The sequence below is a fragment of the Nyctereutes procyonoides genome, unplaced genomic scaffold (genome assembly GCF_905146905.1).
Source record: "Nyctereutes procyonoides isolate TBG_1078 unplaced genomic scaffold, NYPRO_anot_genome, whole genome shotgun sequence".
Classification (NCBI taxonomy): domain Eukaryota; kingdom Metazoa; phylum Chordata; class Mammalia; order Carnivora; family Canidae; genus Nyctereutes; species Nyctereutes procyonoides.
In genome coordinates, this window is record NW_026575146.1 from 64,259,500 (window position 1) to 64,272,832 (window position 13,333).

The 13,333-nt window shown below is 56.8% G+C and overlaps 1 protein-coding gene across 1 annotated transcript; it reads left to right on the forward strand.

The window, feature by feature from the left end:
- Positions 1-3,602: 3,602 nt before the first annotated feature.
- Positions 3,603-11,382, forward strand: LOC129500028 (putative serine protease 47). The gene is given in 6 exon segments (XM_055310175.1): positions 3,603-3,795; positions 4,636-4,807; positions 6,321-6,352; positions 6,355-6,597; positions 6,981-7,147; positions 11,068-11,382. Coding segments are annotated over 6 exon segments (1,122 nt in total).
- Positions 11,383-13,333: the final 1,951 nt, after the last annotated feature.

Sequence of the window (13,333 nt, forward strand, 5' to 3'; positions counted from 1 at the left end):
TCTCTAAGGGGAAGAAGGAAAGAAAAGAAATTATAGTAACCCAACTTTGATTAGAATAAGTAAAACTTCTACTTGTATAGGACATGATCCTCTACATAGAAAATTCTAATGAACCCACCAAAATAAAACAAAGGAGACTAGAATTAATAAACATTGGAGATCCTAAGGAATAATATTTCTTTCAAAATAAACAGTATTTCTGTACACTAGCTGCGGAAATATGAAAAGAAAGTAACAAAATGAAAATCATTCACAGCAGTCTGGAAAATATTTAGATATAAATTTAATAAAGACATACAAGATCTGTACACTGAAAACTATAAAATACTGCTGAGAGAAATTAAAGATTTAAATAAATGGAGAAACATTTCTTGTTCATGGATTAGGAGATTTCATATTATCAAGAAGGTAATTCTCAAGGTCAACTGAAAATTTAACGCAGTCTCTGTGGAAATCCCAGCAGACTCTCTGGGGTATAAATTGACCATCCGATCCTATAATACATATAAAAATGTTAAAGACCTAAATAGTTTGGAAAAATAAGAAATCTGAAAAACTTGCACTACCTGGTTCAAAATTCGCTACAATGCATGTTAGTCTAGACAGTGGAAATCTGGCATGAGACCACACATCTAGGACTATGGGGCAGAATTGAGAGTCCAGAAATAAAATCCTATCATTTATTATGAGTTGATTTTCAACAAAGGCCCCAAAACCATTCATTGGGGGAAGAACTCATCTTATTTTTTTAACTGAGAAATGGTGCTGGGACGAATGGATAGTTATTAGAAAATCCAAAAAACAAACCAACAGAGAAACTTACATCACACTAGACAACAATGAAGTAAAAATCAATCCAAATGGAAAGACCAATCCTGAAAATTTCTCAAGGAAAACAGTAGAAAGCCCTCATGACCTCTTAGATATGACATCAAAAGCATGATTCACAGAAAAATCAAACTTACTAAACATCATCAAAATTAAAAACTTTTGCCCTTGGGGCACCTGGGTGGCTCAGTGGTTGAGCATTGGACTCTTGATTTTGGCAGGCTTGGGTCATGATCTCAGGGTCGTGAGATCAAGGTGGGCGTAGGGCTCTGCGCTGGGTGGGGGACTCTGCTCTAGGCGGGGAGTCGGCTTGAGATTCTCCATCTCCCTTCACTGCTCCCCCCGTGCTGCATGCACCTGCACCTGCACTTGCACCAGCACTCTCTGTCAGTATGTGCCCCGGCATGCAGGAGCTTCAAAAACAACGTGCTACTATTGCTGGGCAGAACTGGGTCCAAAGCCAGGTTCACCTGCTCGCCTTTTGAAAATCAACACTGGAGAGACAGGTAATGGTGGAAAGAGAGAGGTCACTTTATTTAGGAAGCTGGCAACCGGAGAAGACAGTGGACCCTGTCCAGGCAAAAAGGGAGGGTTTTAGGAAGGAGGTGCGGGGATGGAGAGGGAGCTGCGGGGATGGAAAGGGAGCTGCGGGTTGGATACCCAGCATCCAGGCAGCAGGCTCCACATCCAGGGCATCCTGACAGACTCGCTGGAGTCCTTGGCAGGTGTTTGTGGATGTGATCCGGCCTCATCTCCTGGGAGCATGTGGTCCTGCATTCTCGAGGCCAGTTGTCTCAAGATCCAAGGAAGGTGGTTAGTTGTGCTGCATGGACCAAGGGGCAGCAGGAAGGAGAGCAAGCATGCAGCCGGCTCACCCTGCAGCCTCGGAGTGCTGTCCTACTGAGTGAAAGAGGCCAGACTTGAAAGACTACAGGTTGTGTGGCTCCATTTACATGAAAAGTCAGAAAACACACCTGAGGGAGACGCAAAGCAGACCAGTGGCTGCCTAGAGCGTGCAGTGGCTCCAGCGTCGGAGCAGAGGTCAGAGGCAGACCTGGTGATCATCCCACCACAGTGGAAGCGAATTTTGTGGTCTATAAATTATATTTCCATCAGTGGTGGGTAAGAAACCTTAGAGCTGCGTGACTGAGTCAGGGGTTTACTTTCACCCCAGCCAGTCCTTGGTTTCTTGCTGGCTCCTGTTCTTTATCTGTCTCCCCAATTTGGTTCTACATGTTTCTTTCAATGATTTTATCCACTTCCACGGCCTCAGCTGTTACCTAGAACCATAAGGTACTCTATCCCCAACTCAAGACATCCCCAAGTTCTAAATTGGTGCTTCCACGTGCCTGTGGGACAAATCCAACTGCCTACTGCACAGATGCAGCAACCTCAACTCACTCAGTACGGTCCTCCCAATCTCCGCCTCCCCTTCGCCATGCAACCCATACTCCCTTCTAGAGAGTTCACCAGTTATTCAGTCTGGATATTGAGGTATACATGCTTTTTAACACAAGTATAGTTTCATCAAAACCTAAAATTTGGGTTTTTTAATTTATAGTAGAATAAGTTCTTAGCCAAAAAGTAAAGCGGAGTGCCCCTCAGCTCCTGTGTTCAATAAATAATAATAGTAATTATTAAATTGATATTTCAGGGGCGCTGATGGCTCAATCAAGTGTCCGACTCCTAGTTTTGGCTCAAGTCCTGATCTCAGGGTTGTAAGGTCGAGCCCCATATCCGCTCTCCACTGGGCATGGAGTCTGCTTGGGATTCTCTCTCCCTCTGCCCCTCTCCATTCATGCACTTTCTCTGTCTCTCCAAAAAACAAAACAGAATTGATATTTCAGTGTATACTGTGTGTAGCTGTTATTCCCTTACTCTCTTGCCCCCAGACTCTGTGATGAATAAAATAATTTCCCTGTACACATAAGGACGTGAGTGTGGAATGGTAGGATCTCACTCCAAATACCAACACATGCAGGATATCACATTGTGGAGTAGACAGACAATGGAGAGCATGTCTGACGTCTGGATGTTCCCTTTATGCTACAGAGAAGTCACTGACTCACAGAGGTTTAGGGTCTTTATCATCTCAGAAAATGTTTGCAATTTGATGGTTGAAAATGACAGACTGTAATGTTTCACTCCTGCTTTCTCCATTATCAGTTCCACTAAGTGTGTGTTCCTGCCTGTGGATCCTTCACATCCCCTCTCCCCTGAATTAACTGCTCACACATTTCCCACTTTTCCTATTTTTTTTTAATTTTTATTTATTTTTTTATTTTATGATAGAGAGAGAGAGAGAGAGAGAGAGAGAGAGAGAGGCAGAGACATAGGCAGAGGGAAAAGCAGGCTCCATGCACCGGGAGCCCGACGTGGGATTCGATCCCGGGTCTCCAGGATCGTGCCCTGGGCCAAAGGCAGGTGCCAAACCGCTGCGCCACCCAGGGATCCCATTTCCCACTTTTCTATATGGAGTCTACTGTCTTTCCTCTTGAGTTTGAGGAGCAACTTGATTGTATTGAGGTTGGGTCATGCCGGGAGCAGCTGGGCAAGAGGTCAGCCCTGAGGGTCAGGACCAGGTGTGGAGAGGAGTCCGGGCCTGGGTCCAGGCTGGGCTGTGGTCTGGGCAGGGTCAGTTCCCAGAGTTAGGAGGAGATGGTGCTGGGGTGTGGAAGGCGGTGGGGTGGGGCCAGGGCAGGGTCTGGGATCAGGACGGGGTCAGGGCACAGGGTCAGGTCAGTCAGGTCAGGCTGGGGTCAGCGGCCCCCACGATGGGTACAGAGGTGCGGGCGCCCCAAGGCCAAGGCTGGCTGGTGGCTCTGCTCTGGCTTCTGCTGCTGGCTGCGGGCACGCCAGGGTCCTGGCCGGTGACCTCCCACGCCCCGGCCCCCGCTCCCGACCAGGCTGTGGCCCAGGAGCCCGGGCGGCCGGCGGGCGGAACGCAGCGGTTGGTGCCGGGAGCGGGTGCGTTAGGCGGCGGCGTGTGGGCGGAGGGGTTCCCGGAGGGGTGGGGCAGCGGAGGCTTCATCTTCTCTCTGCCCCTTCCCACCTGGAGGCCCTGGGACACCCCAAACCCCCACACGGGCAGCCACAGGCCCCACTGTGGACCCCCTGGAACGGGGCAGGTAGCAAGGCCCGGCCCTGGGATGGGGGCTGGGTCGGGGAGGTCTGCTGCTGAAGGAGGGGCCCCGGCAGGCTGCCTCCCGGGGGTCCCGGCCATACCCCTGCCCTCTCGCCACCCCCCCCCCCCCGCCGTGTGAGTCCCAGACCCAGGGCTGTTTTCCTTGGCCCCCTTCCTCTTCTGTGAAAAACAGAGCATCCTGAGTCGGGGGAGAGGCTCATAGACTCCTGCTCGGGAACCTCCCTCCCTGAGATGCTGGGTGGGGTGGCCCTGGCCACAGGAGCCCCCTGGGACTGGGCACATCATCACCAGCAAGTCCATCAACCGTGAGACCTTCAGCTCTTTGGTCTGCAGAGTAGGGAGGAGATGGAGGCGTGCTTGCTGAGGGAAGCGTCTGGGATGCGCCCAGTCCCCAGCAGGTGCGATCAGGGATGTCCATGTGCCTGGAGACGCTGCTGAGGCCACCCTTGATTGTCTGGCCCCGCCCTGCCACACCTGGGCCCTTATCCCCACAGGGCTTGCTGGCCAGTCCTCAGCAGCAGCCCGAGGCCACCCTGCCATTTTGGCCAGACCTCCTGACCCTTGGCCTTGGCTTCTGCATCTGCGAAGGGGAGGAGGGCCTCAGTGATCTCATCATTTGTGGTCGCCTGTGTCTCTATCATGCACATGGGGTGGCGGGGGTGTCTCCACAGTGTGTGGGAAGCCCAAGGTGATGGGGAGGATCTTCGGTGGCCGGAATGTGCTGGCAGGCCAGTGGCCATGGCAGGCCAGCCTGCTGTACCAGCGCTCGCACCTCTGCGGAGCCGTCCTCATTGACTCCCTCTGGCTGGTTTCCACGGCCCACTGCTTTCTCAAGTGAGTTCTTCTTCCTGGTGCAATCAGAGGGGCCGTAGGGCAGCGGGATGCAAGGGGCAGAGCCGTAAGGGGTGACAGGTGTCCAATGCCAGCTCCTCTGGGCAGTGCTCTGGAGCAGTGTGTGGCCTCTAACCTTGTCTCCTCCACCTTGCAAGTGCTCCCTGCTCACCTCACCCTCTGCCCTCAGCCCTGCCTGTCCCCCAGCACAAACATGGCCTAGGGCACTGGCAGGGTCTGTCCTGGCTGCCATGTGCCATATGGCGCAGACCGGCTCCCTGGCCCGAGGAGGCAGGGGTCTCCTCAGCATATTCCTGGGCATCAGGCTTGGGTCTGCACACATAGCCAGCAGCTGGCTGATTTTTCTTATCACTTCTGCAGAACTGCATGCCCAGGAGGAGCTGTGGCTGCCAGGACCCCCTGCCAGGCTGCCAAGGTGGGAGGTGGGCTCCCTGACCTTGACTGGCTGCTCAGGAGGCTGACTCCTCTGGCCCCCTGGGCCTGGCTGGGTGCTCAGCTTCTGACCAGATGAGGAGGGGTCTCAAGGGAATGGGGTCATCCCATCCCAGGTCAGGGAGCTAGAGCTCAGGCACTGACTGACTCTCAGGGCCCCTCAGAATCTCCCTGTGCCACATAGGAGCCTCTCCATGGCAAGGGGGTGTCTCCATGCTGGCAGGAGAGAAAGCCAATGTGGGTGATAAGGGTGGCCCCATGGGATCCCTGGATGGCTCAGTGGTTTAGCGCCTGCCTTCGGCCCAGGGTGTAATCCTGGAGTCCTGGGATTGACTCACATATCGGGCTCCCTGCATGGGGCCTGCTTCTCCCTCTGCCTGCGTCTCTGCCTCTCTCTCTCTCTCTCTCTCTCTCTCTCTCTCTCTCTGTCTCTCATGAATAAATAAATAAAATATTTTAAAAAAAAAGAGAAGAGTGGCCCCCTAGACAGGGAGGGAGGTCAGGAGATGTGCGGTGCCCCCCACCCAGCGGGCATGGCCCAGAGGGAAGGGTCTGGGCCCCAGGAGAGAGGAGGGCTTTCTAGGTGGCGGCCTTGCATGGTGGGATGTTCGTCACTCACGTTCAGGGCACAGGGTGACATTCCATGTCCTGAGCTCATTTGCTGATGTAACAAATCTCCTCTGAATGCTTATGACCAAGTGGACAAGCACCTGTCAGGAGGAAGGGGCCTATGGGAGGAAGGGCCAGGAGGAAGGGTGAAGCTGGGCCGTGGGGAGCTTGCAAGTGTCTAGGGAGAGCTAGGTTGGAGCTGGAGCTCCTCTGTGGAATGAAAGACCTTGATGTGAGGCCCCACAAAGGAGCTTTGAGCTTGAGGAGTTGCTCCTCCAAGGTGAGGTGGAGTGGGGAAGGTATGGGGCTGACGCTGGGGAAGGAGATCCATTGGCCTCAAGACAGTTGGGAAGAGGAGACAAAAGCTGCCTCTGGAGGGATGGGCACTTAGATGGGGGTACGGAGTGTGCTGGCCCTGCTCAGAGGTGAGAGTGACTGTGCTCTCCTCCACCAGCAAGTCCCACGACCCAGCGGACTACCAGGTTCTGTTGGAAGCACCCAGCTATACCAGCACACCCAGCACACACAGGAGATATCCCTGAGCCGGATTATCGTGCACCCAGACTTCGAGAAGCGTCACCCCTTTGGGAGTGACATCGTCATGCTGCAGCTGCACCTGCCGCTGAACTTCACTCCCTACATCGCCCCCGCCTGCCTTCCAAGCCCTGGCATGCAGCTGTCAGGCAACCTGTCTTGCTGGATCACCGGCTGGGGGATGCTCAGCGAGGACAGTGAGGGGTGTGCAGAGTCGGGAGGGAAGAGGGTGGCGTGGCTCTGCCTCAGGGGTCCGCAGGCCAGGGACCACGGGACCTGGGCCTCTGTGGCCTCATTTCTAGAGGCCTGGGCCATGGCAGTTCTGGTTCTGAACAGTGTGTGATTCTAGCTTCTGAGTTCCCTGCGTCCGAAGGACTGTCCCAGTCACAGGGCCACCCAGCCTCTCTCTCTCTCTCTCTCTCTCTCTCTCTCTCTCTCTCTCTTTTCTCTCACTCTCTCACTCAGTCTCTCTCTCTGGCTGGTTCTTTCTTGAGGGCAGGGACCAGGTTTTGGGGCAGAGGGCGTGGTATGGCTGGGCTTCCCCACAGCACGTGTCACCCGCCCCTTCTCGTTGACACAGAGCAGCTGCACCCGCCCTTCCGCCTGCAGGAGGGGAAGGTGGGCCTCATCGGGAACGAGCTCTGTAACGTCCTATACAGACAAAGACTTAGCAAGAGCACAGCTTACTCTGTGCAGGACGAGATGCTGTGCGCCGGGGACTTCTCGACAGGGAAGGCCATCTGCCAGGTGAGTGAGGCTGTGTTCTCTTTCTCCCCTGCCTGCGCTGGGCTCTCCCTGAGCGAGGACAGCCCCTGGGATCCCCACGGCATTTCTTGTAGGGCATTTTGGGCTTTCTAGTGAAGTGTAGCAGGTGCGTGCAGTGGCTCGGCTCAGTACACATGTGACCCACTTACGTTGGTCACCTTCTGAGGTTGTCTTGCACACCTCAGATCACACTCGGAAGTGTCCCCATGTGGGGCTCCTTGGCGGTGGGTCTGTGACTCGGCTGTGCCTGTCACTCATGCTGGGTGTCGTCTGCTCCCACTGCACTGTGGGCTTGGTCGCGTGTGTTGGGTCCTGTCGCCGCTTCTGCCCCTGAGGACGATTTTCGGAGCTTCTGAGTCTTTGGTCCCCTTCATTCCAAGTGTTTCATCTACACCTGGTCCTCCTTGTATCCACAGCAGCCCATGACTAGAGTAGTCCCAGTGAAGGTGTGCAGAGGCCCGGCTCTGGCAGGTGTTTGCAGACCTCGCACCACAGACGGGCCGGACCCCTACCAACTCCGGGCTCTCTCCACCTTTGCTCATTTTGCTGTGCAGGCATCGTGGTATCTTACAGCAGTCTAATTTGTGTTTTCCTGTGACTAATTAAGTTAAATAAATTCTCCTATGTTTGTCGTCCTCGAGTGTCTTCTTCGGTAAAGTTTCCCTCCTGGTTTTTCCTCCTCTGATTTTGTGTTGAGCTGTCTGTCTTTTTCTTTCAGGAGCTCTTTGCACTTTTGTATGTTCTGTGTATGCGTCCATGGCTGGGCATGTGGACTGTGAGGGTCTCCTTCCCCTGTGCACGAGGCCCCATCCTGCAGGTGGGCCAGGAGGCCAACGAGGAAGCATGGCCAGCCTGATATAAGGCAGCTCGGGCTCCTTCACGGAAGGGACCCAGGAGGGGAGGGGAAGAGGGAGGAGGGGAGAGCTCTGCCCTGGGGCTCCAGGGGCATCTTCCAAGCCTGTGTGGGATTCTGAGGCCTCCTTCATGGGAATGTTGAAAGGATGGTGTAATGGGCTGGATACTGTCCCCCAAATGCATGTCCCTTTGGAAGCTTAGGACGTGACCTTACTGGGAACTATGCAGGTGGGATTAGAGTCTCTAGATGAGACCGTTCTGCATTCAGAGGGGCCCTACATGCAATGACTGGTATGGAAAGATGGAAGGAAAGGCACCGAGACACTGAGCTCAGGCTCTGGCCTCCAGAGCAGGAGAGGTCAGTTTCTGAAGCCCCCCTGGTTTGTGGTTGTGTGTGACGGTGGCCACAGGAAACAGAAGGGAGGTGAAATGGGCCTGGGGGGAGGCCTCACTGACCGCGCTCTCGCTGCTGAGCCAGAGGAGGAGGCCCAGCTGCCTGCCCTCCTGCTGGGAGGTTGACCCGGTTTCTGGGTTTCCCGGGTCTCAGCTGACAGCATGGATGCTCCCATGCCACCTCCTCACAGGGCCAGCTGCACCCAAAGCTGAGGCAAAGGGCCCAGCCTGCGTCCCGACTTGGCTGTCACCCTGGCCCTCCCTTCTGACCCCTCCCCGCACTTGCCCTCTCCTGTGGAGGCCCTGCCTGTGGAACTCAGAGCCGATGCTCTTTGTCGGCCAGTGGGCTGGATGTCCCTAGTGCCCTTGGCCCAGCTGATTGGGACACCCAGGAGCCCCCTCCTCCCTTAGTCTGCCGGTCACACAGCCTGTCCATGAGATTCTGTCTGGACATGAGATTCCGTCTGGACCCGTCTGTCAGGCCAGCTGCTCTGGGGCCCACCCTGCTCTCTTCTTTCCCCTGAAGCGCCCCTCCCCTGCGCAGGGCACTGGAAGCTGCTCTGAGGGCAGGATGGGGTGGGGGCGCTGCAGGGTGACTCCGTGCTAGATTGTGGTGGATGGACCCGTGTCTGGTCTCAGTCTGTCATTTGTCAGTGCTGGGACCCTGGCCAGCTTTCCTCACCCAAGAAGGGGTTGCTGAGCGCATCCCCCGCTTGAGGCTCTGGAGACAGTTCACTGTGGCGCCTGTTCCGTGGAACACGTGTTGGCCTGCGTTCTCCAGCTGATCTGCCTCCCGGATCTGAGCTCCGTGTGTCCTCTTGGGCCCTGCCGACACACACGCACCCTTGCTCTGTCCCTGCACTGGTGCCAACCAAGGAGTGCTTGGCACGGGCTACGTTGGTGTTGGGGTTTCCTCTGCCTGCTGAGAGCCCCGTGGGAGCCAGGAGGCCCTCCTGTTGGGGGACCTGAGGGTGGGGGCGAGGTGTCACCACTCTCCCGGGAGCCTCTGCAAGAGTCTGGGGGCCGCAGTAATGCACCACCTCAAACTGGGTGGCTAAAGCAACAGATGGTCATCTGACCTTTCCAGGGGTCCACAGTCTAGAATGGAGGAGGGGGTGCCGCTGGTTCCTTCAGGAGGCTCCTTGCCTTCCTCAGCTCCCGGGCCACCGGCACCTCGTCCTCAGAGCACACAGCTCCTTATGGGACTGTTTCTTGCCCACCCACCCAGACACCCCGGGACAACCTTCCTGTTTCCAGACCCCCAACTGGGCCATGGTCCCTTTGCTGTGTGTGGTTGCAGGTTCCAGGGATGAAGCCGTGCACCTGTCAGGGTCGTGAGATGGCCACACCCGGTGCCCTTGTTTCTCCCTCAGGCGACCTTCCCCAGCCCTCTGCGTCAGCCATCACCGTTGAGCCCAGCGGCCTTCCCCGCCTGCCCCGCACTGCCTGGACCTCCTGGGCTCCCACAGGGGCCCTGCCCACCCACTCTGCTCCCTTCCCTTAAAGACCACCCCCCACACCACTGCATGGTACTGAGTCTCCCTAACCCACTCCTCCAGGAGCGTTCACCCGCTGCCACCCACATCCCCAGCAGCTTGGGTCCTGCCAGAGCCCAACAGACCCGAGTCCTCACATGGGCACACGCGGGGGTCTCCCTCCCAGTTCCTGGCCGCCCCCTCCCACGGGGACCCAGGTCGCCTGCGCAACCTGTGACTTTCTCTCCCTGCCCAGCAACAAGAAAAGCTCTGATTTCCTCCTCAGGCCCTGTGGGCTCCTTTATCCCAGATCTGACTGTGACTCTGGCCACCCGGGCTCCTGCCCACTGGGAGGGAACCTCCTGCAGCCCCTGCAGCAGCTCCTGTTGGCTTATGCCAGAGTGTTCCCCGGGCCCCTCCACCACTGCCTGCACCGCCAGGCCACCCCGCCTTCCGGGTCCTTACCGTGTCCCTCCCTGCATCCTGACCACTCCCCATGCCCCTGAATCCAGCGGCTGGGTTGTCTACTCTTCGGTGTATCCACTCAGGGAAGCCCCATCCGACTGGTTCCTCAGCTGACCTCCCCACCCTGTCAGAGAGCTCATGGGCCTGAGGGAGGGGCCCCAGCATAAGAGCCTTCCTTTGGCCTGTGAATTAAAGGGATGTCCAGCTGGTTGACCCTGCCCGGCCAGCATTCAGGGCTCCAGGGACTCCCAGTGGCCCTTAGGGGACCCCGCCTGCTGCCCCTGCCCCCCAGCAATGTGGGCTGTCTCCACCAGGCCTGACCTGGGCATTTTTAGGACATGCTTGACCAAGAAGCTGAGAGAAAACCGAAGTCCTACATGGATGAGAAGGCGGGGTACCCAGGGGGATGCGCTACAGCTCCGACAGGGTGGGGGAGGCCTTGGCTGGCCAGGCTCCACTCGCAGCCAGCCCCCCTGGCCTGTCCTTGCAGCTTGCCCCCTCTAGGCCTTGGGCAGAGCCTTGTGCCAGTGGCCAGCCACTCCCTGGGTGCAGGGCAGAGGGCACAGTCGTGGGGGCCGTCGTAGCCCCCTGAAGTGCAGTTCCCAGGCCCACCCCAGCGGACTGGACGGTACACAGACTCTCAGGCTCATGAGCCCCACCTGCCCACTGCTCCCAGATTCTGCTCACTCACACTAACTACCCTTTCTTTCCCAGGGTGATTCCGGGGGCCCCCTTGTCTGCGAGCTCCCCACAGCCTGGGTTCTCGTGGGGCTGGCCAGCTGGGGCTTTGACTGCCGCCACCCCATCTACCCCAGCGTCTTCACCAGGGTTCGCTACTTCTCCGACTGGATCCATGAGATCCAGATGCTCACACCTCCCCCTGATCCCACAGCTGCTCCTCAGACCCCGTTTCTGGGCCAGCCTCTGCAGACGGCCAGCTCCTCTGGGCGCCCTGCAGCCCTTGTGCCTCCCCAGACCTGGTTCCTGCTGCTGTCTGCATTCAGAGACCCCCAGCAGGCCCTGCAGTGACCCCTCCCCCCTAGCCCCAGCCAGCTCTCTGCCTCGGGCCCCAGTCTGGTCACCAGAACCTTCCACACCTCCCCACTTCAGCCCCACTGGCTCTCAGCAATTCCCTCTCCTGGACTTTCCCACCCATCAACTGCCACCCGTCAAGCCAAGCCAGAAAAAAAACAAAAAACAAAAATAAATAAAAGACTCATCCTGTTCCTGTCTTGGGACCACACTGCCCCTTCCCTAGAGGTCAGGCATGTGGCTCCCAGTGCAAGGAAAGGGGACTGGTCAGGAGACCGTCCCCAGATGGAGCTAGGGCTACCAGCTGGGAAGTGAGCAGGCCGTCTCCACTCAGACTCTGCTCCTGTCTCGGGGAGCACGGAGAGCATGGAGAGCACGGAGAGCATGCAGGCCTTCCCATGAGGTGCATCAGGCAGCTCGGGCCTCATAACAATACCCGAGTCCTCGGCTGAAACAGCAGGAACATATCTTCTCCCAGCCCCAGGGGCCGGAAGTCCAAAGTGCGGCCTGGGCAAGGCTGGTTTCCCCGAGGCCTCTCTCCTGGGCATGCAGACACTGTCCTCCCTGTGTCCTCACGCGGTCATCCCTCTGGGCCTGTCTGTGACTAGATCTCCTTAGAATGACACCAGTCATAGGGGATTAGGGCCATCCTAGTGACCTCGTCTACCATTAACCACCCCTGCAAAGACACATTCTGAGGCACTGGGAGTTAGGACTCCAATATAAGAATTTTGGAGAACGCAATTCAGCCCATAATCAGAAGTCAGACACTTTATGGGGTGTCCTCAGAGCAAGAGTCTCCTCCAAAGTAGAGAAATGTCAATCCAGGGCTTTGGGGGAGGGACTCCCAGTGCAGGTGGAGGGAAGCTTCTGGACTGCAGGTGATTCATAGGGACTGGGGTGCATGGCTGTGAGGAGGGGAGTTCTGGAGGCAGCAGGAGGGCTCTCGAACTCAGGGTCTAGGAGTGAGTCAGGAACAGAGGAGGCTGATGCCAGGCTGAGCTGGTGGTCCTCAAGCCTCTGTTCCTAGAGTGGACTCCCAGCACCTTCCTCACCTCTCCCCATGGCCTCCCTGCCCCCACTCGGAGGGGGCCCAACTCCATGCGAAACCCCTGCTTCCTGGGTTCACCAGCCAGTCTGCCCAAGGTGTCTACACACTTGAGCAGCTGGATCCTGCTGTCACTGTTCCTGCTTAGCTGACCCAGGACCTTGCAGCCAGGTGATAAGCTTTGAAGCAATGTTCTAGGGTATCCTTACTGCCATCTGCCCGGCAAGGGCCCTGGTGCCGCCCACAGAGTTCCAGCCTCACAGTGTACCCACCCCAGCCCTCACACCCACGGTAGGGTGGGAAAGCTCCCATTTATGCACATCCAGTACAGACCAAGTGCAGATTCTTTCCAGTTCTGTCATCATCTAACTACCCTGGATCCCTCCTGACTGATGGGCAAAAATGGACTCACGTCCCTTTAACACTGGGACCTCACCGTTACAGGCACTGCCTTCCAGGATGATCTTGGGAGGCCCCAAGAAGGTGTGTCCCCAGGGCTCACACCTGAGTGGATATTGCTGGCATTCCCTACCCTAGCTATCCCTCAGGCCGCAGCCCCTCCAGTGAGGGACCCTGTGTCCAGCTGTGTGCCTGCCACTGGCTCAGCTGTCTCTGGAAGGGGGAAGGTGAGCTTTCCCTCCCTCGGTGGGAAATTCACTTCTGGGGCCCCAAGTAGAGCTGTTCAGGCCCCCAGACACCGGTGAGTCCTCTTGCTCTCACAAGGTCAGGGCAGCTTGGGCAGCTCTGCTGGAGCCCTGGCCTCTGCAGTGGTCCTAACCTTCTCTCCTGCCAACCGTGGAAGCTGCAGCTGGCTGAGCTCTGGAGTTGGATGCTTCCCTGCACCCAACCTCCCCACCCCTGGCAGGCACTCAGACCTCATCCCACACATACCTCACCTGC